This window comes from Parasteatoda tepidariorum, chromosome 5, assembly GCF_982258835.1.
Source record: "Parasteatoda tepidariorum strain Cologne lab strain chromosome 5, Ptep-v5.0, whole genome shotgun sequence".
Taxonomy (NCBI): domain Eukaryota; kingdom Metazoa; phylum Arthropoda; class Arachnida; order Araneae; family Theridiidae; genus Parasteatoda; species Parasteatoda tepidariorum.
In genome coordinates this window covers 68,178,933-68,205,274 of record NC_141759.1, presented here as the reverse complement: position 1 = coordinate 68,205,274, position 26,342 = coordinate 68,178,933, and the positions used below count along the sequence as shown (strand labels likewise).

General features: G+C 28.4%; 2 protein-coding genes and 1 long non-coding RNA gene across 5 annotated transcripts in view; 1 reads left to right on the top strand and 2 right to left on the bottom strand.

Annotated features, from left to right (window-relative positions):
- The window catches only part of Cep97 (centrosomal protein 97kDa), a 40,464-nt gene extending 35,279 nt beyond the window's left edge, over positions 1–5,185 (top strand). For all 3 annotated transcript variants that reach the window (XM_087164156.1, XM_087164155.1, XM_087164157.1), the window contains 2 exons: positions 255–351; positions 3,284–5,185. In XM_087164156.1, the coding sequence (XP_087020282.1) occupies positions 255–351; positions 3,284–3,549 (363 nt within the window). In that variant the 3' untranslated portion in view covers positions 3,550–5,185. The remainder of the gene's footprint in view (positions 1–254; positions 352–3,283) is intronic.
- Positions 5,186–5,452: 267 nt separating this feature from the next.
- LOC147809460 (uncharacterized) lies at positions 5,453–7,875 on the bottom strand. Its single transcript, XR_015433760.1, has 2 exons — positions 6,933–7,875; positions 5,453–6,853 (listed from the first exon to the last, which is right to left on the bottom strand). It is a non-coding gene; the product is annotated as an uncharacterized LOC147809460 (long non-coding RNA).
- Positions 7,876–14,775: 6,900 nt separating this feature from the next.
- Positions 14,776–25,860, bottom strand: LOC107446271 (Metal response element-binding Transcription Factor-1). The gene is made up of 8 exons (XM_043047210.3): positions 25,550–25,860; positions 23,067–23,287; positions 21,871–22,021; positions 19,133–19,264; positions 18,854–18,927; positions 18,255–18,358; positions 17,773–17,899; positions 14,776–16,477 (listed from the first exon to the last, which is right to left on the bottom strand). Exons 1-8 carry the CDS (start codon positions 25,789–25,791, stop codon positions 15,855–15,857), a joined length of 1,674 nt encoding a protein of 557 aa, XP_042903144.1. The 5' UTR covers positions 25,792–25,860; the 3' UTR covers positions 14,776–15,854.
- Between the last annotated feature and the right edge of the window lie 482 nt (positions 25,861–26,342).

Genomic DNA, 26,342 nt, shown 5'->3' with positions numbered 1-26,342 from the left:
TGTTATGCAAAGAATATTCATGACATGCACAAGTCTTTGATTTCTATGTCAACCTTTCTGATGATTAGCACTGCTAATCAGTAAACTGTTTCTATCATTAGTGCATTTTAGGTAAGGGTATTCACTACAATTCATTTTACTTGCAAAATTAAGCATATTTATTATTCGTTATATTTTTCTTTTATATATTCATATATAGTTGACTTTTTTAAAAATTCTTTAAGAATTTACTTTATAATTTTTTCTTAAACTAGATAAGAGATCTTGAAGGTGCTTTTGGTCAAATTGGACAATTCGGACAATTTTTTTACCCTGGTATTTTACAGGACGACCCTAAAGAATTAAGGCCTGGTAAGTATTAATTCTGAATGAAATTTTGTTGTTGTAAAAAGTTTTGTCGGTATATATATTGTACCGAACACAGGACTTTGTTTCGAAAGGAGATGAATTAAACAGTCCTCAAAACTCCAAAAATGTATTAGCAGAATCTTCCAGGAAATACAATTATTTCTAGCACTCAATTACAGTTCAGATAACAGTGCTGGCTTTCCAACTTAAGGCTAGTCAATGAATTTTCTCAGGTCAGAACACTACTACCATCACAAGCAGAGTACTACTCTTTACGACGAATCACATTAATCTTTATACAGGTTTGGCGAAGAAACCCCCAGAACTTTCGATATGAATCTAGGCAATTCTCACATAACTCCGTTAATATTGGTCTTATCACTTTAAAGCTCTAAATTTCCAGAACTATCATTTTGTTGCCATGTCACAAAAAAGCTCGCTGTCTAAATTACATTAGAATTACATAATTCTCTTGTAAATTTTCTAATTAAACTGTTTATTTAGGGTTCGCCTAAGATATTTAGCCTTATAACAGAGGAATATTCACAAAATTATGCACATATTTACAATTTCGTAACATTGTCTTCCCCGGGCATTACAATCCTTAAATAGAAGACAAAAATAATACAGTACTAAACTAAATTATAAAATTTGGCTTTATAAAAATTAAATTATAATTAAATGATAAGTAACATTACTTAATGCAACACTACATAGATAAAATTATTAAACACACATTAAAAATATGAAATAATTTTATATTGTTAGACTATGGTCTAACAATATAAAATTAATTAATTTAGACTATGGTCTAGTTAATTTACACCATTTATTTACTCCATGATAAAGGGCTAACATATTGTAATGATTCGAAGAATCATTTTTGCCTTCAGTTTTGAAAATTCTGACTTCCTGATTCGAACCACAATGTCATTCAGTCTTTTGAGGACTGTGTTGGGACCCTATCAGTTAGACTGTAACCTGTGAGAAATTCCCTTACGGCAAATTGGGTTCCATCACCACACTTTGTCACCTTCCTTGAATTCATGTTCTGTTGTCATACCTCGTGTCCTTGACGCAAGTGAGAGGTTATTCCGGATGGTTCAGTGAAACCTCTCTACCATGTGGTCTGATTGAAAATGTAAAGACAGTGTCCCTAATTCTTCACTATTCTGAGACTTTGACATAATCCTTTAAAAACATCAGAGATAAAATTCGTTCCTTGATCTGAAGGAATTTGTAAAAGTGTGTAAATCTGGATACCCATTGCTGCGCCAAGACCTTCTTCTGTATGATTTTGGCAAAATTTGTTCAAAAAATTACCAATTTTAAAGTGGTTTTAGAAAACTCTATACAGATTGTTATACATACCAGCATATTTTTCTATGAACTTAGCAGTTTTTTGAGGATTAAAAATTATTTATTGATTAACAAAATTTTCAGTTATTGTATCCAATTTTTCCAAAATTGACTGTAGGGTAGAATATAGAAATTTTGCTGAATACACCCAGCTCCCTGACCTTCTAAATTTCTCGTCTTAAACACTGTGAAATATACTTAACTTGAGTGCATGTTGTTATAGGCTGGACCCTACACTATCAATTGGAACTAGAAAACACAAAATATTAAGAACATTTTAAATATAACATACATAAAGTTTAACCCTCTGCTTACGGCTGGTACAATAAGTGGATCAAAATATCTTCATTATGCTACGAGCCGGAATCAGAAGAATATTAGAATTAAGAAATAATTTAAAGTAAATAAAGCTATTAGTTGATAGTGTGGGGTCCAGCCAATAGGAAAACAGTCTACAGCTTTTGCTGTTCGCTACATTGTATAATAATATTGGTTGCTGATGAATGACCATGATGTGTAGCATTTTCAAAAAAGTGCTTAAAGGTGCTTAGTTTCGATTCTCGTTTTTTAAAAGCCCTTAAAGGTGCCTTCTTCATTGGGTGTTTTTATCAAGTGCTTAATTTTCCCTTTTCGTAAATTAGATTTTTTTTCATTACCATGTCAATTTTAGCCACTTATTATGCAAAAACGTGGTTTTCACATTGTTCTATTCAAAGTTTTTACAATTCATTCAAACACAATGCATTTCGGCATACCGACTTTCAGTAGCGTACGAAAGCGCCAATCATTTGATGAAGTACTTGTGAGTCTGCATGTGCATATACTGAGCTGGGTTCAGTGAGATTCTTGCACTCCCATGTGCAACACTGCTGCATTTTGAAAGATATTTTCAATTTCAGGCTTCATTTTCCACCCTCTGAAATAAAACTGAAAAATCACTCGATCTTTTTATGGTGGTAATATAATCAAGAAAAGAGTTCTTTGTCAGAAACAAGTTATTTTATCATGATCATGTAATCAAATCATGATCATTTTATTATGATCATGCGATCAAATCTTTGAAAATTATTTTGTTATTGTATATAGTGCTTAAAAATATTTTTTAGTGCTTAAAAAGTACTTAAAAGGTGCTTATTTTTGTTTAAATATTTTGTTATGCACCCTGAAAAGGCACTTATTTTTGTTGAAAGATTTGGCTATGCACCTTTATTGCATATTTTATTTCGTTTTATATTGATTTATTTTAATATTGTATTCTTTTTCTCATATTTTATATTACGTCCTCTGATTTTTGTCAACTGCTTATGCACATATTATGGCTTTATTTACTTTAATAGTTTAAATTATTTCTAAATAATAATTCGTATATATGTATATATTATGCATGAACAAGACCAAACTAAAAACTTAATAATAAAATATATGCCATCTGTGTAGCTGTGAAAATCAAGGAAATTAGATTAAATTAATCTCAACAAACTTGAAAAAAAAGTTTCGGAATGTTTATGGCTACTCTGTTTTATGTAATATTAATTTTATAATGTGTTTCAATTATAACTTAAATATTTCATTTTAGCTATTAATTGTGCTGAACCTACTTCTGCAGCTCTTGCACTTGATATGCCAAAGATAAATTTCAAATGTTCAGAAAACTGCAATCCTGATAAATTATTCCAGACTCGTTTAAGTGGCGCTGTTTCTTCTTTACCTTTGACTTCTACACACTTTCAAAATGGAACGAACCAGAATTGTAATGATTGTAGAGTTGAAGAACTAGATCAACCAGCAATTGAGGAAACGTCAAAATTGTCACCAAATGATTCTTCTGAGAACAAAGAATAATTATAAGTAAATAATTTAAGGTGGCCAGATAAAACAAAGTCCATTTATTATTTTAGATTTTTTTTTAAATATAAGGTATTAAATCAATTTGTAATTTTTTTTAATTTTCTCTTAAATATTTTAGGTTTTGACAGTTTTTCCTTCTATTTTCTTGGCATGCCTTAGAAATAACATCTCATGATTGTCAATACTCTTAATTATTTTTGAAAACCTAATTTTATGGATACCTTCTAAATTCTCAGCCTATCATATGTTAAAACTTCCTAATTATTACTGGAAAAAAAATTTAAATTTCTTTCAATAAGTTTTTTTTTATTAGAAATCCTTACTGCAAAAAAGGAACAGTTTTTTAATTGCTCCACTTGAAATCTATTAGTATAATAGTGTCTTTGCGATTGCAATTTTTGAGTTTAATATAGGGAAAAGACTGGTTTACTGTCCAAAAAAGCAGCCTAGTTGTGTACTTACTGAGTTAATGTTAAAGTAACAGATAAAGCTTTTACAAAAGCTCACAAAAGTAACAGTTAAGCTGAGTTAACAATAGGTACTAAACAGTAAATAGGAAATATGGGATTCAAAAATCAAGTAACTCTAAAAATATTTCTCATAAAAGGAAGCTATACTGACCTTCACGTCAAATTCTTTTTAAACTTCATAAGTAATTTAAAATTTTAAGAATAGAAAAAGTGATTCTAGGTAAACCTAGAATAAGCCATGAAGTCAGGATAAGCCAAACAAATTATACTTGATTACTTCTTCACCGTATAATCTTACTTGTGTTATCCTACCATAATTTATTTGCATTTAGATATTTTGTAAGCATTTTTTCAGCATTTGTAACTTCAAAGCTTATTCTAGTTTTACCTAAACTAACTTTTTCTGTTCTTAAAATTTTAAATTACCTATGCTATGAAGAAGTAATCCAGTATGATTTGTTTGCATTTCAATATTTTGAAGGAAAAAAAAATTAGGACTTTGAAACTTCATGGTTTATTCTTGGTTTACCTTAACTCGCTTCTCTTGAAACTTTCAATTTTACTATACCAATGGAGATGAAACAAAATTTACCAGGAAAAATTTCTCTTGCAATATAGTGTCCTCTAATGGGATGTGCATACTCAGAGAGACTAAAAATGTTCCGGTAGAAATTTTTTTTTTTCTATAAAACTATTCTTGCCCTGAAATTCCCAAATTTTCATTTTAGAATTTTTTTTTTTTTTAATTTTTTTTTTTTGCATTTAAACAAAATTTTAAAAGGTTTTGTTTATTTTTTACTAGTTGTCTAACTCTATATTTAAATTTCATGCAATTTCTGAATTAAAAGTTGGGCGATTCCATGATACAGAGGACAAAATAACAAAAAACAAATAAGCATTTAATAGCATTCCTGTATTTACAAATTTCATAGTTTTTTATTAACTATTTTAGATATAATATTGAAAATTACCCTTCTTAATTTGGAATAATGTTGAAGAAAAACTTATTGAAGGAGGAGAATTTCAAAATAAAAATATCTTTTACTCATGTTTCCTTTCTATGAAACATCAGTTGCATTTTATATTTTTATTCTAAATGAAACATTTATAATTCTTGATAATATTAGGCTCTTAAAAAACATCCCATATAATTGTTTTAATTATTTATCTTTGGAAAAAAAAGCTTGAAAAATAAGAAACCTATCAAAATATAATGTCATTCACCATGAAATTGCTCAATTTCTGTTTTAACAAATATTTTTTTATTTAAAAAATTTTCCTTCCAGCATTAATTATATTTTAAATGAAACGTAGTATCTGGTCACCTAATTTAAGAAATTATCATTATTATTATCATTAAGCCATTCCTGTGATAAGTACTTTATTTTAATTATCTTTATTTTTGAATTTTAAAAAAAATTAACTACCTCTTTACTTTCCCCTCCCCCAAAGTTACTACCATCAAAATGGCATGTGATATCCTTTTGTTTGAATACTTTTTTTTTTTCCTTCAAGTTTTGCCAAGTGATATACATATGTGAATAAAAAAAAGTAAAAACTTAGGCAATGCAGCATTTTAATTTTATTTAAATTAGGTTTTTTGAATTTTATAAGCAATTAGAAAAACTTCTAGTAAAATGTAGATAAATTGTGTTAGATCTGACATAGGTTTTTATTGTTAAGTGTAGAAATTAGCAGGATTTAAGAGCGTTATATGCTTGCTAATTTTAAAATTTGTTACTCTTTGCTGTTAAAAATTGAAAATCTGGAATATTTGTTTCAATGTAGCGTAAGTTCCTTCCTTCCCTTCTTTCTGTACAGTTACGTTCTCACTGTATATATTTTTCATCCTGCCCCAATTTATTTTGTGCTAGTCAACAATTTTAGATTGGTGTTACAATTCGAACTATCCTAGTGCTATTGTAGTTTCTGACAAACCAGGATTTCGATTATGTCTCATATTTTGCATTTTATACTGAGACAATCTCTGTTGAAAATCGTGTAGTTTGAATTGTTGTTCATTCAGTGCTACTATGTTAATTGGATATAATTGAAATGTTAAGCCATATCATAAAACTAGAGTACCTAAACCTTGATTTAGTGACATTTTTTTTATACACATAAGATTTTTTTATATTTGTTTAAAGCCTACTCTCATTTTTCTTCGTGGAGTTGCATTTACTCATTTTAATGTGTAAGAAAAAACTAAGTCAAAAATTATGTTACATTGATAGCTTTAGCTTTGAATTTAAGCTTATTGAAATAGCTAAGACATTTGAAAACTAAATATTTAACTATTTCATTGCACTTTAGTTAATAAAAATTAAGTTTTAAATGTGTTTACACTATGTAACATTGTCATGTAAAACCAGTAACAGTGCAACTATTTCTGATGAATATTGCATATATTTTTTTACATATTAATACTTAACAACTGCACATTTTTTTACACATTAATACTTATATTAATGCTGCTCTCTACTTGACTGGAAATCAAATATTATTTTTTCTGAACTTCATTTAGAAATGGCCGGAGCATTTTAAGGAATTAAATACCCAAAAAAATGGCCTTGTAATAATTTATAATAAACAAATAATTTCAATTCTAATACCTAGTATAAGCGTTTTGTAATATATTTTATGTGTAAGATTAAGATATAACTGAAAAATTAATAATGAAGTTTATGCCACCTGTTACAATGATTAAAGAAATTCGATAAAATTAGTTACGAAATTAAGAACTTCATTAATATTGCCTCTTCATTTATGATTCATATTAGTTAATATTTTACAGCATTCATAAAAAGTAAATTTATATAAAATTATTTCTGCTTTACATTTCCAAAAAAAAAATTATAATTTAAAGTACGATACCACTATGATATAAACTTAATTTATGTTAATAACATTTATTGTTATTTATGCATTTTTTTTTTAAATATCCTTTTTATACTTGGTTTGTGAACACTGATTCATCGTTACATGACATTTGTTAAAATATTAATCTCTTATGTTAATTAAATTTCCAGTCAGAGTTTGATGGCTATGTTCACATAACCTAAATAAGTGCCCTGATGATTTACTCTTGCATTTCGCTTTGCATTTTTATACCAATTTCTCTTGAATTTATTTCTCTTGCATTTTATATTTGCTACTTAACTCTTTCATATATGAAATTTTATAAAAATGCCTATAAATTATTTTGATGTGTTTATTGCCACTTTCAAATGTCAAAAATCCTGTTATCAATGTGCAAATAATGTGTCCTTTTGAAACCTCTCGTGTGTATTTTTATATTTACATTTTTATCTTTCAAAATAAGCTCTATTTCATAAGTTATATTAAAAATTTGAAGGAAAAAAAACTACCTTCAACATATTCATTTGGAACCTTTCATTTAATTTCTAAGTTGAAAAGGGAAAATTGATCATGATCTTCTCTTCTTTAATAATAACGTTTGTCTTATTTTTAAAAATATGTTTTAAGTGTGAAAATTAGATGCCCAACTATCGCTTACCATACAATATTATATATTTAATATTCAAGCATTCCTATGTATATACATTGCATATATCTGTAAAAATGCTGTAAATACTTTTCATGGCTTGTCAAAGCATTTGAAATTATTTAATGTAAATCGATAATCCAAAGAGCTTGGTTTAATTGTGATTTCATTTACAATACATCTGAATATTATGTTCAATCCATAACATGTTTTTGCAACCCATTTTGATATATTTGTGTTGTATTTTTTAAGTTGGTTGTTTTTATTTATACAATTTATTTTATTTATATTTTTCTAATTTTGTTTTACTTATGAATGGTTAAAATAAAGCATTTGAGCTTGCAGCATCCTTTTTGTTGTTTTGCTCTCATTAAAATCTCAATATATACATTTCCACAACTCTCTGAACCTTATAATTCTGAAGACTGCTTTATGGAAGCGAAACTTGGACCCTAAATTCTGATATATTGCGGTCACTGGACACCTTCGAAAGAAAAATCCTCTGAGCCATCTTTGGCGCAATTCAAGAAAGGGGATGCTGGCGAACCAGGTATAACTTTCAGCTCTACCGACTCTATAAGCAACCCCAAATTACACAAATAATCCGCAGTAGTCGGCTGAGATGGCTGGGCCATCTATGAAGAAGCCTTGAAAATAGCGCCATGAGAATCGTCACCTTTAAGAACCCTGAGGGATCACATCCCAGAGGTATACCCCTACTAGATCGCTCAACGACATCAAAAATGATCCAAAAACCCTAATGATTAGAATTTGGAAAGCAGTTGTCATGGATAAGAGGCGCTGGCATTTGTAAGCTGTTGAGGCAGCCAAGGCCTACAAGGGGCTGTTGCGATGACAAAGAAGAAGAAACGTTTTACTTAAACTGCACCATAGCAACTAAACTAAACCGATAATCACCTGATGTTGACGAATTTAGCAAAATACATTGGGAAGCTATGGGGCGAAATTAGGAAAATTTTATCTGCCAGTAGAAGCTCTTTTATTAGTGGTCACTTTTTAAAACATGTGGCCACTTTCTCAAAAATTTAAAATAATAAACAATTTAAACAACTGTTGATATTATTAATGTAAAATATTTATTTTCAAACGTTCTTCAAAATAATGTAAACGCTGCATAGTTCATTTCTAAAATGAAGAAAAATTTTCCTGACGTCGATAAATAGGTTTATGTAAAATTAACTAACTATGAAACATAAAATTTATGTTTAGTTTTGACCTAAAATATCCTTAGTGGCAGACTGATGTTGTGTTAGAGTCCCCTTGCTGTCATGCTAACCGTGGGAGGTTTCCCTCTCAATGAAACGCAAATGCTTTTTGACAGTTTTTCTAAAACTATGTATTGAACACACTGATTATGAAGAACCATATATATACAGTACAGAACCCGTTATCCGGAAATCAGAAAACCAAAAAACTGGAATGAAATTCGATAAATTTTCCCGCCATTTTTTTTAAAAAAATGTTTTTTTCCTCATAAGATTTTAGGTTTTTCTTTCTTTTTTGAAAGATGTTTACCTTACCATCATTTTGGAAATAATCATTTGTGTATTACTTCATCGTTTTTTCTTCTTTTTAAGATTGTTTCCAAATATTTTTTTTAAATGTGTTTAACAATAAAAAGAAACGGCTTTTTGTAGCGATTCAGAAAACCGGAAAAATCAGTTATCCGGAATAGCGATGGTCCCGATCGTTCCGGATAATCGGTTCCCTACGTATAATAACATCCAACTATAGAAATATATATATTTATTTTATAACTGTCGTTGAACAGCTGACCCAATTTAGGATTTACGCCTACCAATGTTCAAGACCGTAGCCTTGTAATTTCGAACGCAATCGAGAAGGCAAGGGAATTCTTGGATCAAGTACTGGCAGAAATTTGCCTTCGTGGAGGACTTTTTGATGGAACTAACTCGCATTTGCGTTACACGAAGAGGAAAACGACGAAAAACTCTTACGGTTAGCTTGACGGCAAAGGAACTCTAACCCATGATCCGTCTACCGCTGGGGATATTTTACGTCAGCTCTGTGGTCGGCGCGAGCCGGATGCGTAATTGGTACCGACCAGCCGTCACTGGGATTCGAGGCTGGTTCACCTGATTGGAAGGCGAACTCTCTATCCCCTGAGCCGCCAGCCTCAGAAATATATAGGTTGGTATGTTTTTTACGTCGCATTAGAGCTGAACAAAGGGCTATTGGCGACAGTCTGGGAAACATCCTCTGTGGAGGGGATAGCTCCCGTGCTTTGGTAGCCCGACAACCTGCACACGAAGTCAAGCACTTTACGGCAGATCAGCTTAACGAGGACTGATACCGCGCACCCTCGGTTCCTACGCAGACTGATCATAGTGAGCACCCATCGAAACATATATAAAACCTTCTCTTTGAAGGTACATGTTGGACGAGGTGTGCAAAACTTGCGAGCTACATGGAATTCGCCAGTCTAGATTTGAGATTTTACTTTTCGGCGTAATCAATTTGCGCTGATTCCATCGCAAAACTATGTGGTTTTTCGTCAGTTTAATCACCGCCTCCACACGGGTTACCATAAACGAGAAATCGGATCCTTTAGTATTTCGAACGTGGTGACATCTTCCTTTTTTTTCTCTTTTAGAATGTGTTGGTTCAATAGGAATTTTCATGTAATTTAAAAAATTCAAATATTTTAATAAGATACGATATTTTCTACTTACGAGTCTCGAATGTAAATTAGTACTTTTTAACATGCTTTATTAAGGCTGAATTTGTCAAAAGTACTGTGATCTTCAGATTTATTTTTTGGTATCTATTGTTAAGCATTTTTAGATAGTTTTGAAAATCCTGATATTTATAATACAATAGTATTATGACACTCAAAGTTCGAATTATGCATTTAAATCGACACTTCTTGACGAGCTTTATTTGTGCTGTTTTCATGGTAGACCTAAGTGATTTTTTACCTTTTTTTCGGCAATTTTACCTTTTTTTTCACACAATGTTGAAAATTACAATATATTTATTATAATATTATTGCAACAGACAAGTTTTGAACTACGTATTCTAATTATTACTTTTGAGCGCGTTTTATTTGTGCCAATTTCATCAGAAATCCAAATGGTTTTCTTGTTTCTTTTTATTTTTTTGCAGTTTCCATTATATATATATTACAATGCAATATTTTTACAATGTGTGGAATTCTTGAAGTGGGAGAAATATAAAAAATATTTAACTGTTTGCTGTTGGTAATTTGCTTCTAATTTTTAGTAGCTTAAAAAGTACTTTAAAGAAATTTTTAACATTTATAAAATCCCTTATAATTTACTAAATATAAAAGTCCTAATTTTGAATTATATACTCCAGTAAAGGTTGAATCTTATTTTGTCCCATAATGATTTTAAGTTAAATCACTTTAAACTCGATAAATTTTCTATTGCTAAAGTATTTAATTTACACTAATATTACTCAGAATATTTTATTTATTTACTTATTAAATTTTACTCTATGAATCTAAAAGTTTTTCTATTATCAGAATTTATTTTAATACGTGATTTGTGACAAAACATTATTATTTTTTTCAATGTTATATTTATTTCAATAAATTTGCTTCTTGAGAAACCTCGGGCATATATTTATTTATTTTTAAAGTATTTAATTTTATGCACATGCATTACTAAGGTGTCCTATTAAAAGAATTTAGTGCCTAGAATACAGGTGTTTATATAAAAATTAACATAATCCCCGTCAACCTGACTAAATACTTGGGCATGTAGCCCTTCATTAAACAGATTGCTAAGCAAGTGGCCCTTCTCCAAACAAAGTTGTGCACCTCCATGTTGGACAAATACAATACTAATAAAGCACAAATGATTTTTATAAAAATTTATTGAAAATGTAAAAAACTTTTTTTAATTGATTATTGAATACATTTGTATTGGGTAAATTTTAAACAACAAATATTAATTAAATTATAAATACATTATTCTGGTTAAATTTCTACCAAAAATATAATAAATGCTAAGTTAATACTAGCACTTATATTGTAGCTTAATATACACTTATGTATTTAAATAACAAACTATTAATACCAATTTTGCCTGAATTTTAAAAAAAAGCAGGAACAGACATTAATTATCTTTCAATATAAATGAAACTGAACTTTGCAATAGAAATAAATTAAGACTAGTATTCTCACAACTTGTATCTTTTCAATTTCATACAAACAAATTATCACAACATTTGAAATCTCAAAGCATTTGATATACACAAAAAGGTAACCTTATTTACATCAAAGGTTAAAACGTCTTGATCCACAGAGCTAAATATACCAACAGTACATCAAAAGTTTATAATTGCTATTAAAAACTAGCCATTAAAAAACAGTTGTATGTGTAATTAGTTTCCAAATTATTGCACAGCAATAAAGCAAATTAATAAAACTAATTTTTTGAAACATAATGCACTAATATATAAAAAAATTTATAAAATTGATCACCAAATTTAAATGCAACATAATCTCTCCTTTTTTAACTTAAAAACAATTTTAAATTGGACGGTAAAAGGAATTGACTAGCATCAAACTTTATTCCAGTACAGAACCAGTTATCCGGAAATCAGAAAACCGGAACGAAATTCGATAAATTTTCGCGACATATTTAAAAAAAAAAATTTCCTCATAAAATTTTAGGATTTTTTTTTCTTTTTTGAAAGATGTTTACCTTACCTTCATTTTGGAAATAATCATTAGTGTATTCTTTCATCGTTTTTTCTTCTTTTTAAGATTATTTCCAAAAAAAAAATTTTTTTTTGAGTTTAACAATAAACAAACGGCTTTTTGTAGCGATTCAGAAAACCAGAAAAATCAGTTACCCGGAATAGCGGTTCCCTACTGTACTACGTTTTAAATTTGCAATTTTACAATGAACACATTCATGAACTCCTGATTTCAATATTTAAATACTTTATACTAAAAAAACTTTTATTAAAAAACACATTACATAGTTAATAGAAAAAAAAGAATAAAGAAGAAACTGGCAATGAATATAGCCTATGAATCCCTATATGTTCTTAAATGAGGGTTGAATCCAGAATATTTTGCAAAGGCTCTGTTTTGGTAAATTTGCGAAAAATATTTTTGACAAAAACTAAGGAATTATTTAAGTGAAATATAAAATTTACTTTTTTAAATAAAAATACATTTATGACAGAAAATATTATTCTTCAAATACAGTCAAACCTCGAACTTGAAGGGAGAGGAGAAAAAATTCGATATACCGAAAATTCGAATTATTGAAAATCACATGTTATCGATGGTAGAATAAAGAAAAATGCTCTTTACATAACTTATTTACTATTCCATATTTATTCTAAAAGCACTTTTTACACTTAAAAAAATTCAATTGTTGTTTGCTTTAGCGATGTGTAAAAAAGTTTGTCTATAACACTTTCGAAGTAGACTATAGCTTTAAATGCCTCCTCTGACATATTCGGCTGCCTCTAAATAAATCCCCTTACAGTGTCCACTGAAGAAAGTGCTTGTTTGAGAATTGATTCAATTTTTAAAATTGTTTTTGGAATATTTTTTTATTTTCAGGAAAAAAATCTACACTATTTATGGAAGAAAAATTCAAGTTATCGAGGGATTAGAAATTTTTTTCTCGAGAAATCAAGGTTTTTTTGTAACGTTGAGTGTATAGGAAATTTGAAGGGAATATTTTTTTCTTCGAGATATTGAAAAATTCGTGAAATCGAAGTTCGAGTTAGCGAGGTTCAACTGTATAAAAAAAATAATAAAGTCTGAGAGTTATATTTTTGATAAAGGTCTGTTTTAAGTAGTAAGGAATTTTTATATATATATATATAAAATTTATTTTTTAAAATTTTTGTGATGTTTGTTTTCATTTGAATACAAGGATTTTTGTGAAGCGTACCTTTTTCAGGGGTCAGAATTTTGTGAATGAACCCTTAACTGATCCAATTTCTTTTTAGACAAATCACTGTAAACATACCTCTAAGTAATAAATTTAACCAAAGAATGTCTTAACAATCTATGGTTTAGAGGGTGACAAAAAAATAACTTGAAAAAAAAATTAAAAACCAAATATTTTATCACAAAACATAATAAACTCATTACGGCAATTTATACTTTCTTGGTCACACCGAAAATGGACCTTCCTACATAGTTCTGATCCAGCACCAAAAACTAGAATCTAACTCAAGAACAGTGCATTAAATATATTTCTGTCTTTCTTACATCAAAAGAATAGCCACCTAATTCACCAGACTTTAATGCAATGGACTTTTCTGTCTGATCCATATTGGAGACAAAAATTAATAGTTAAGTAGTAACCTTATTTATCCCTTTTCAAGGAATGTAACAAAATATTAATAGTTAAATGTTAGTTAAATAATCAGCAGTTTATCATATCAAACAGTAATATCAGTGGTTTAGTTGTAAGATGAACTTTTAGTTGTAATATTTTAATAAGCATTGAAATCATAGTGTTATTAAAATTATTGTGTCTTGTTAAGCATTAAAATGGCAGTATCTTGACATCCTTTCAAATATTAAGATTTGTCCGATTTTTTCTCGAAAGTTTGTTCCATGTAAAGCATGGCAATTAAATAAAAAATTTGTTTTACAAAGAAAAAATATATTATTTCTAATTGAAATTTTTTTTTAATCTAAAGAACCAATTTATGATGCTAACATAAATTATTGTAATTTCATTCACATAACTGCTCATGCATAAAGAAATACAGTAAATTTTATAATAATTACAACTTTTCGTTACATTGCTTTTTGCCGTGGGTCAAAAAAAGTGATAAATCTGAAAACCACTGTGAAGACACATAAATGACTAATCATATTACAAGTAGGTACATTAATACAACTTTGTTAATAACAGTAAAAAATCATACTTGTTATTATTACTTTTTTTGGTATGCAGTCTTTAGAAAAACTATAAAATTACTTCTTTTATATTAAAAATGAATCAAATATTGGTTTGGAACTTCTGCCTTGTAAAAATTGCTGCCCGTCTAAAACTAAAAAGTAAAAATTCAGTTTTACATTTTTAATTTATCTTTCAGACACAGTATATAACAGCAGGGGGTAAGCATGATTTAAATCACATGATTAAAACCGTGATTTTATTCATTTTAAATAAGGTTAACATTTTTTTTTTAAATTTTTTGATTTGTGAACTGATTGATGTTTAATATAGAAAAAGCAGAGGCTAAATGTAAAAAAAGATTGGAATGTTTGTTTGAACTTATAATTTTGCATTAGACGCTTGAACAATAATTTGACATTTTAATATAAGTATATTTTCTAAATGCCAATTTAGTTTTAACTTTATTTAAAAACTTGTGCTTTTAAAACTTATGTGTAGTTGTTGTGTCAATTTAGAACCAAGAGCAATAAAAATGGTTTTTAAATAATATTAAGTATTATACATGCATTTTTTTAATGCTATATCATAGAAAGTATAAGTGAAATTTCTATCAATAAAACTGAAATAATCAAAGGCAAATTTATACAATTAAAGTTCTGCTGTTTATTAAGTTTTTAAAGTTAAGTTTTAATTCATAAAAAAAATCTTGAAGAAAACTTATTAATATTTAACTTGCTCAACAACCAACTTTTCTATTTATAAAAAGGAAATAATTACAAATCAAAATATTGATAAAATGCATGGCTGTTTCATGATCTTAATAAGCATACATATTTGTGCCAAAACACAGAATTCAAAAGACTCAGCCACAATTGAATTTAATAACAACTGAAAACTTGTATGATTTGTGGATGTAGGGTATATTATGATTTGTGCCAATTACATGGTTACTATTATATTTATTTCAATGTAATAGCAATGTTCATTTTTTCATAAATTCCTTTAATGTACCTAAAAAATGTGAAATCTAGTATCAAAAATACCAATACTTATCAAATAAAGCTTGATTTTTTTTAATTTATAATTTTGCACATTAAAGTTGTTAATATTTTGCCCTGGCTGTGAAAACTCATCTATTTGTAAGCAAACATGACACACAATGCTCATTTCAAAAATAAATAAACTACATTTTATCCGTATATACAAGCTATCATAAAATAGTTAAAAAGCTTTTTCTCTTATGTACACTGTGGCAAAAAATTGCACAAGAATTTATAATTAGATTTATAAAATATGTTATTAACAATGAAGCTCTTATAAAGATTCAACAAAACAAAAATCAAGATTAACAATGTAACACAATTTTGTGCATTTTAGTTTTAAGCATGAAAACAAAAACAACAGAATTACTTTGATTTTACTTAAATTCTGTCATTTACGAGAACAACAACATCCTCCACTAGTCCTTTCCTCTGTACCTTTAAACAAAGTAATAGTCTCACCACCTTCATACATATGACAAGCTAAATTGCATTCTGAATTACAGTCGTAATTCTCAATATCAGTTTGACACTCGGCATCAACTACAGACAAACTACCTTCGAAATGATTATTCACCACTTCCTCTTGAGTTGAAGGTGATGAAATGTTGGAAATGTCATTCTCAACAGCCTGCAAAATATTTAAGTTCTCTGCAATACTTTCGTGACAGAATTCCATTCCCGGACAGCCACTGCAACATTCTCCATGGGGTTCACATTTTTTAGGTCCGCACTTACAGATGTCTGCCAATTTGGCAGACTGCGAAATAATATCTTCATCAACTTCTTCAAGAGCTGTAGCTGGACTAGAGATGGCTGTTGCATTCAAATTGATTAAGTGGTTTGTATCGGGGTTTGGAAGGCTGTCTTGTTGATGAGAATTAAATGCAACCTCTGAAGCTTCTTCACACTGTGTTCCTTTATCCAAGGATACGGAATTTTCTGAGACCGGGACGCCATTAGCCCATTCCATAGGAGATGGTAGAACACTCCCAAGTGGTATAACAGCATATGCTGCAAAAAGTTTTGAATTATTAATGATAAGCTTGTACAATTTCAAGAGTATTTGTGTAAAATCCTGTAGTTCATTCTAAAATGGTATCAAACAACACAATTTTTTGCCAACAATGGAAAACAACATACCAAATATGTGGTTATTGTTTTAAAGTTTTGCATTGAAATAACTTTTTTGTAGTTGTTAAAATATAATGAATTTAAAGTACTTTTTTGCTTAGTTACTTTTGCAAAAAACTGTTCCACAAATTATTTTAATCATATGTTCAAAAACATTAATTTCAACATCTTTTTAATTAACTTTTTGTTTGAATTTCCATTAAAAATATGCACTGATTATAGTATGAAATGTATGGTGTGAATTTTGCACCAACTATCGCACCAAAGAAAGGATTTTACACAAGTGCAATTTTAAGTTATAGTTTAAATTTAAAGTACAATAATTTTTTTAATAACTGTTATTAAACTTTAAATCAAATTTTAATGGAGCAATACTTACAAGTACAAGTAATGCTTATAAAGGAATAAGTAGTACTAAGGAAAGTATATATAGCACTAAGGAAATTTTCTTTTAAACATGTCAGTCATTTAGCAATGACAGAAAAAATCAAAATGACATAGCAACAGAGAGAAATTTAATAATTTTCCCCTGGCGGAAGGGTTGATAATAATTTGACAAAATTTCTCGTCTCCTCAGACAAGTCCATTACTTAGCGATTGTAGGAAAAATCTTTAAAGAGTGAAGGAAATCAAAAAGTAATATAACTGTCCACAACTGTGGGGGCAATGGTGAAGAATTTTTTAAAATTTCCCTTGACAAAAGGATAATTTAGCAAAATTTCCCCTGAACAATGTATAATTTAATAAATTTTTCCCATAATACTTTAGAGTTTCTTTGTCAAAGGGATAGTGTAATAAATACTATTTGTAAAAAGGTTTCTAAAGCTGCATAAAAATCTCAAAAACTGTGTCAAAATTTCAATTATAGTATCATTCTTAGAGAAATAGAAATAAATTTTATATTAAAGAACTATCTTCAAAATTTGAAAACCTCAGATATTTTGTTGTGCAGAATTTGGTAGATAGCTAAACTGAATCAACATCAACTTCCTGTTAAAATTACTTGGTCATCAGACAGCTGTAATGGTGAACAATTTTTACTTTTGCATGTGACACGAAACATTTAATTAAAATATATAACAATTGCTAAAATAACATACAATTAAATCATTCAAGAATTACATAGATTTTTGAGTAGAGATTTATAAAAATAATGATTATGATTAATTGAGTACCTGCTAATGTACCATCTGGTAATGTTTCAATTGTTATTGTTGAAATAGGAACATTAAGAACAGGTTGAGAATTTCCATTAATGCCTTGATCTGGCAATTGATGAGAATCAGTAGTAGAAGTTAGTGCCTTAAAAATAGTAATTATGAATAAGAACATATAAATTTTTATACCGCATAAATATATTTTGATATTAAATACAAAAATTAAATGAATATAAAATATGTATAGCAAAAAAAAAAATAGATATAGCATTTTTTTTAATTAATTTATCACAAAGAAAAAGGTAGAAAATTATAGTTAAAACTGATAAAACTGCAAACAAATGTCCGAAATATTTATAACTAACTTTGTATTTTTTACAAACTTTAATTTTGAGACGAATAAGACTTTGATAACCTTAAAAGAAAATAATAGCTAAAATTCAGAATGCATATAACTGAAACACAACTAAAGAGATATTTTCAACAAAGGTAATAATCACCATTGGAGAGTTTTTAGCATGCCTTTGTAAATGTGCTTTCAAATTATATTGGGTAACAAAAGACTTCTCACACTGTGACTCGGGACATTTATATGGTTTTTCTCCTATAAAACAAAAATTCTGAATTAATTTGATTTATTATACCAAAATAAAAGAAAATATATAAAAAAACAATGTAACACATTCATATTTGTGTCATATCCAATTAATCTATTTGAGATTTACGAACTTGCAATAAAATCTTGTCCTTCTACAACTCCTTGTTTTTATTCCATTTAAGTGAGTTTACTAACTATTTTACTTATGACTACTTATTTTCCTATAAAAATTTACAAGAATTTTAATATAAAATTTTAATCAAGGTGAATTACTGCTTAAATTTTAATATGTCATCAAAGAAACGGTAGCATGAAACACCTAACTATCAAAACACCTAACTGGCAAATGTTAATAATTTTTTAAGTGAGAACATGTTTTAAACTAGGCAAAATGAGTTAAATTTTCAAATTTTTTAATATAATAAAAAATGTACACTGATTTTAAACTCTACATACTTTTTTAATTCTATCTAAGAAAATTATCTAATTCTTTTCATTTACCTGTATGAGATTTCACATGCTTTTTCAAATGATGACTTACAACAAAAGATTTACCACACCCATCTTCAATGCAACTACAAAATAGAACAAAACTCTAAAAGTAAGGCCATTTATCTAATACACGTATAAGTAATTTATTTATATATTGAACTCATTATATCATTAAAAGAAACTTACAATATTTTTCAATAAAGCAATAACAATTTTAAAATGCCAATAACATTAGTTAGAATATTTCAAAATTTAGAAAGTACAAAAATAAAACATAATAATAATTACTGATATGGTCTTTCTCCTGTATGTGTTCGAGAATGTTTTCTTAAGTCACTTAAAGTGGTAAACTGTTTATCACAACCATTGTAATCACACTTGAATGTATTACCTGTGTGAATACGCTTATGAGCCTTCAACCTAAAAATCAGTAACATATTACTCTTTTGATTTTTTATAACAGGTCAACAATAAAAGAAATTTTTTCAATTGAAATGACAAAATCAACTAACATTTTTTTTTAAATTTTGAATTGGCTATTTATTCAAGAAAAAAAAAAAAGGGTGTTTTAACTTATTCTAATTCAATATTAAAGAGTAAAACTATACATAGATGTCACATAATAAATATAATTTTTTTCGTTTACTAATCAATAATAGTTGAGCTATTTCATGCTTTCTAAATCATAATCATTAATGAATGGTACTCAATACAAAAGTTTTGTAAAATTTTACAGATGTTCCTCCTTTGTCTTACTATCAATGATAGCAAAAGATTCAAAGGATTATGTGATAAAGAATACAAAATTAACAGAATAATTTTTTGCTTTACTTAACCCTAGATAACAAAACTTAAATCAATGTTAATCTTTAACTAATCATTCAACTAATAGACTACCAATAAAAGACAAGTATATTTCCTTTATTTATTTCAAACAAATTAGCGTAACTTAAAAAAGTATTATAATATTTCAATTAAAAAATAGAAATATGGTAAAAATTATCATTTGCACTCTTGGATGATGCTTAAAGTGTGCTCTCCACAAATAGATTTGTTGCAATGGTTTAATACATATTTTATTATTCTGTGGTTCATAGATGGATAGAAAGTACAAATTTTGCATTAGTTTATCACACTTTCAGGCTTGTTTTCCGAGGGCTTTTTAATATTAAAAACATCTTCAATGTTTATTCATATGAAACTAAAAAAATCAACTGTTAGATGGCAATTACAGCAAATCTCGAAATTGAAAAGTAATAAGTGTACGGCAGTGCTTATTACCTTTAGATAACTTGTTTTAGACTTAGAGGTTGAGCAGCTCCAAAGAGTAGGGCATATTGACCAGAGGTCTATTGTAACCAAGCCCTAAATCATGATTAGCATGAAAGCCCTATAGCTGAAATAAAATTCAGCAAGCACCTTACAGGAACATCTTGCAGTTCCCAGGTTTTGACGGAATGCTGCCCTAAATGCTCAAATCTTTGAGCAGAATAGACCTCACAATCACAAAGTAAATGTCGTGATGTCTCTTCTTCAAAATGACAACCTCGACAAAGAGAATTGGATTCAATTCCCACTACGTATAGGTGTCTCATGAGGATGCAGTGTCCAGTAAGAAGACAAATGATCTTCCTTAGACTGTTTCTATTAAGCTTTAAAAGCTCCTTTTGACATACACTAGGACAGTCACGATTCAGCTCCTTAGCTTGTCTCTGACCGTCAGCAACGCACCATTGCTCATGGGCAATTTGCCGTAGAGCTTGAATATGGATGCCCTAAATGAGGTGGGAGAAATTCCCATTGCAGGTTCAGGGCCCCAGAAAATTGCATTAGAGCCAGCCCGTGCTGCTTCATCAGCTAGCTCATTTCCACCAATACCCTTATGTCAAGGTACCCAATGCAGGTATACCCTGTTATGAGTAGATAGGTCACAGAGGACCGAGAAGCATTCCCACATTAGCAAAGAGGTGAATTTACACTTTGACAGTGATAGGAGAGCAGCCTGACTGTCAGAACAGATGCGGATAGTCATACTATGATATGCCCTGTCTAAGCATATCTTGCAACACAAGATAATGGCTAGACCTCAGCCTGAAAAACAGTGGCATAGTTTCCCAAGCGAAAGTTAAGTTAGGTATTATGGTACTTGTTTTACAAGTTATGAAGGTAATGTGAGTAAGGTAGGCTGACTGCAACCAGAACCCCATGAACTCACAAAACTGGCAGGGGTTGGAAGTTTAATAGATAAATGTTTAGTTATCTAAGTTTAAGCCTTTTGTGGCCATGCTGAATTTAAGTCAGAAGTTTATGCCAATTGTGACACTAGAGCTAAACATAGTGATGACAACAAATGAGGTTTCAACAAATTCTGATATTACAAGAAATCTTTGTTTTTGATTAGCTTTTAACTTTACCTGTTAAAGTCACTAAGCAAAGATATACAGTATACATAAAAATTAGTGAAATGTATATGTATACATATAAATAGGTATGCCTAGTTTTCACATTATATAGTACATCTGTATTTATCTATCAAAAAATTGGTGAATAGCATCCAAATGTTTTACTATCCCTGCTTGAGAAAATTAGTTTTTCTTTTTTAGGTAAATAGATACCAACAACTCTAGGTACTTCATTAATCTTTTCTCTTTCTTCCACCAAACTTAGTTTGCAACATAATTTGATTTCCTTTCTTCCAATAAATAATATTTGTTTTTAATTTTGAAGCAGTAGAGTTGATTGTGCCTCTTGTATCATTAAACTCCTTTACTAATGATATGCGTACCTTACTGAAACTATAAATCCCTTTTTGCCTTTTTTGTCATACTTAGATTGCAAATATTTGGAGCAGCATAAGTCATTACAGGCTTTTGTTAACAGAAGTTTAAAAGCTTTATAGTCATCCATTTGGCCATACTTGACAATTTTTCATTTAAAAATTACGATCTACAAATATTAACAAGTGATTTACAAAATATTAATCATGAAAACAATACCTGTATAATGTATTAAATCATAATTCATACCTGTATAGTGTATTGAATGCTTTTTCACATCCTCTTACATCACAGCCAAATGGTCTTTCCTTTGTATGCACTCTAACATGAATTTTTAAACTATATGAAGAAAGAAAACTTTTTCCACAGCCATCTTGTGTACAAACAAATGTATATTCCCCTAAAAGTGAAATGATAAAATATCAATTAGCATTTACCCTTAAAGAAAGGCAGTTATAGTTATTTCTTTAAAAAAATTTTTCTTGATTGGAACAATTATTTTCTGATAAATCCTAAACTTAATAAATAAAGATTAGGAAAAAAAAATTTCTTACAATTTAGAGAATGGCCAGAGTTCAGTCAGAATAGCTAGTCTTTATGAAAGACTAAAAATATTTTGGTTGAGGTCATTATTAAATTTTATGTATGTAAATATATTATACTAACGGCCATATTTGAAAGAAAAAAATTAATTCAATGTTTTATGTAGTATTGAGGATTATTTGGAATCATGCTTCAAATTACTTTTATTGTAGTAATCTTTAAAGTTCATTAGTTAAATACACACTCAATGAAAACAAATAATATTACATACTGGATCTAAATAAAGTAGTTATAATAATTAAAAAGTTTGTATAATTATGAATCATTAATTAGAATTAATAAATATTAATCAAGCTAAATAACTATTGATTGTAAATGAGAATAAATTACCGATTAAATAACTTAGTTAAATGAAAAATCTACTATTAACAAAAAAAGCAAAAATTTAACTGCCTAAATAATTTTCATTTAAGAATCACTTTTGCCAAATTTGTATGTAAAATCTTCATGGTTTGAATTAAATAATGCAAACTAAATTAATTAGTTAGTAACAGCCATCAAGTGAAGAAATTGAAAAATTCATACTTTGTAAAAATAATTTATTTCTAAATTCATTAAGAATTTTTAAAAATGAATTGGTAAAATAGTTCCCAAAAAATAGCAATTTAAACAAAGGTGTGGACACTTTTTTCAGAACTTTTTTTTACCTGCACACCTGTAAGTGAAAATTATATAAAAATTTATGATACAAAACTTGACTTTTTACTCAAAATGCACCTGCTATGTAATACACAAAAAAAAAATACATAATTGTAGAAATTATTCAATTAAAATTTCTCACAAAAAGTTTTAATTATAAAATTTTAAACACTGTTTATTATGTAAATAGCACAAGTATATACCTCGATGAGTTTTCTGGTGAGTTTTTAAGTTTCCCGCCGTACTGTAAGTCCTTGCACAACCTTCATAATCACAATGAAACTTTTTATATTCTTTTTTATTTGTTTCTTTATTTCTACTTTCTACAGTTATGGTTGCATGAGAGACATTTTCGGGCATATGATTATTTCCAGGATTTATCTGCATGCATATTTGATCATCATATATGGTATGCTGAATATATCTGTAAAAATTTCATAATAATATAATATTCTGCAATTACATAAATTTTTTATTATGCGAATATTGAAATATAATACTAAAGTGTAATATTTAAATGGAAAATAGTAAATAAAAAACATAATTTAAAAAAATTTTCAATTTGGTATTTGGGGCTTTTTAGAAAATCAGATAAATGCAATTTTAAAGTTTTCAGAATAGTAATACTCAAAATCATGACACGAATCATGGTAAGAATAAATAATTTAAGTTTTCAATATTTCTAAAAATAAACTCACATCCACCAGGTAAAAGTTAAAAAAAAAAAAAATCCAGAGAAAAATATAAAAAAATTATTATAATATGCATTTAAGTGACAAAAAACTAAGCAGAACCTATTTGAATTGATAAAGTAGAGATTGCTGACACATACCTGCGAACTTTTTAAATTTCCCAAGTGGTAGCAAGACAAAGTCGAATTACAATTGCAACTAGAAATTTTTTTTTAACCATTTTGCCAGAAACAAATCTAACTGGATTATCATGCTTTTACATACATATTTAATTTGTTCATAATGTAGTCCAAATCATTTAAAATAATTCAAAACACAAAAGGAATGCATAAATTTTGCTACAATTTTTAAATATAAAAATCCTAGGAAAAAGTCTTTAAAGTTAGCAGCTATTCAGGCACATTTTGGTTATGACCCTGTTGCTGCAAAATGATAAAAAATAATTTTTTTATGAACTTGCCAATATATGCATGTAGACACTTAATGTATTTCTTGCTTATAGTAAGTATATTAGTTATAGTTATGTTTCAATACATAAAACTCACTAACTTTCTTAGAACTATACATTTTGCCATCCAGGCTGCTTAACCCTTTGCGACATAGCAAATTCTGATCAAGCAACACATAAGCAACTGCAACCTTAGTCATTGTATTCTTATTGAAAAGGCAAACTTTATCGCTTTGTTGCTTAAAGAATAGTGATAGCTAAAATTTGATAAACTTTTAGAAGCAAATAGTTTTATATTTCCAGTGGTTTGTAACATTTTTGGATTAAGCATTGCCAGAATATCAAAATTGTGCTAGATATAGTGAGTAGAAGGAATGAAGTTTATCCTTTTCAACATTTTATGATACATTAAAAAATGATAAGATTACATCACAACTTTAATAAGACAATTTTTTTATAAACTTTTGTCCTTTTCACTTATCATCTTAAAGCCTGGAAAAATGCACAGTTCTCAAATGTTTCTTTCAAGGCTACTCCTCCTGCCTGCTCATTCGAAAAGAAATATATATGCCCTCTAGCTTTTTCTTTTTATAAGAATGATGCTCTTTTTGACAGCAATACTTATGCGAAATCCATGAGAATCGATCTATATGAATGACCATTCTTCATTAACAACTTCAACAAAATAACTTTAGTGAAAAAGTAATCTTTATTTATTTTTTATTTTTTTTATTTATTTATTTTTGACAGAGCAGTGCAGCAGTTATTTTTATTCAACCCCTGTGTTATGCCTTGCTACTCACAAAGTAAACAACAAAAGTGTCTATACATCAGTTTAATTAAAATACTGAAAAAAAATTTAACACAATATCTTATATTATGTTAATTTTTGTTCTGTTTTTTTGTCTTTATAATGAATTAAGAAATTTTTTAAATTTTGTTCAAATAATTTTAAATAATTTTCATAAAATTGTAAGATTTATAGCATGAGCAAAATTATAAGATTTATAGCAGGTTTAGCATGACCATACTTTTAAAAAAAGATAATAATAAAATTTACAGATGTGGCCAGCTCATTTAAACTATAAAAATATCAACAACAAAAAAATTTAAAAACTGCTAGATTTTAATTTTTTTAATCAAAATGTATTTTTTTAAACTTTCTCATGCTTTAAAAAAAAAAAGAGTGAAAATGTTTTTAAATAATTATAATCGAATCTATACAAAACCGCTGAAATCTATACTAAATCATAGAAAAGATCAAAACTGTAGCGGTGTTCTAACTACAAAGATACTAGGAAACTACTCTAACTACTTGCTTATATAAAAATAAATGAAGATTTATCTCAGCTCGAGATAGATAATCGCACATGTATTCAAACAAAACACATTTACAGCACACTACTATATACTGACCATAGAAATTATTTTGTATGCCGTAGGAAAATATTAAATTTTTACTCAACTTCCGAAAAATTGGAGATGCTTAAAAATTTTATAATAGCAGAGAATTTTCTCCATTGAAATTTTTTTCTTTTTAACTTACCCAGAATTTTCTTGTTCGATATTCATTTCAGACGCTTCATCAAGTGATACCATAGAAGCTCGCATATCAATTGGAGAATTATCAATGTCAACATCTCTTCTATCGCCTTTACTTGAGAAGATGTAGTTTGAAAATATAGAATTGTCGGGACTTGGACTTGCAAAGATTTGTTCAAAATCAAAATTGGAAGGGGTGAACAAAGACTCATTTTCTTGAGGGTGTGATTTGTTTCCTTCATCCATAGTACTATTTAAATCTCACATTAACATCAAAATTTTGGTAGTGTATAGCGTGAGGATGCCTGTGAATCCTCAGGAAACAGGATGATCTCTCAAGGCATGTTTTCAAGCATGCGCAGTATACTAATCATAATGAGTAACGCCTCTTCCCTGTCCTTCCTAGTCAGATGACTACGCGATAGAAAATGGCAAGAAATGGCATTTCAAAAATGTGACTACTTCAAATTTATCCAAAACTAATCAAGGATTACATAAAGGGTATGTGACTATACTTTATTCAAAATATTTATTATCTGCCTTTTCACTAGAAATTTATACCTCCTTAAGAGTTGAATGATCATTTCTTTAAAATATTTGACTAACGAAAATCTTTATTTGATGTCAAAATGTGCAATGACTGGTGGATTACCAGAGGAAACCCGAATAGAGAATGATTTTTAAATTTAAATATGTTTATGCAATCCTTTGTAATAGTATTTAACGAGCATTTAATAATATATAGAGAAAAGGCAGCAATAAATATATAGAATAAAATATATTTACTACTCATAATA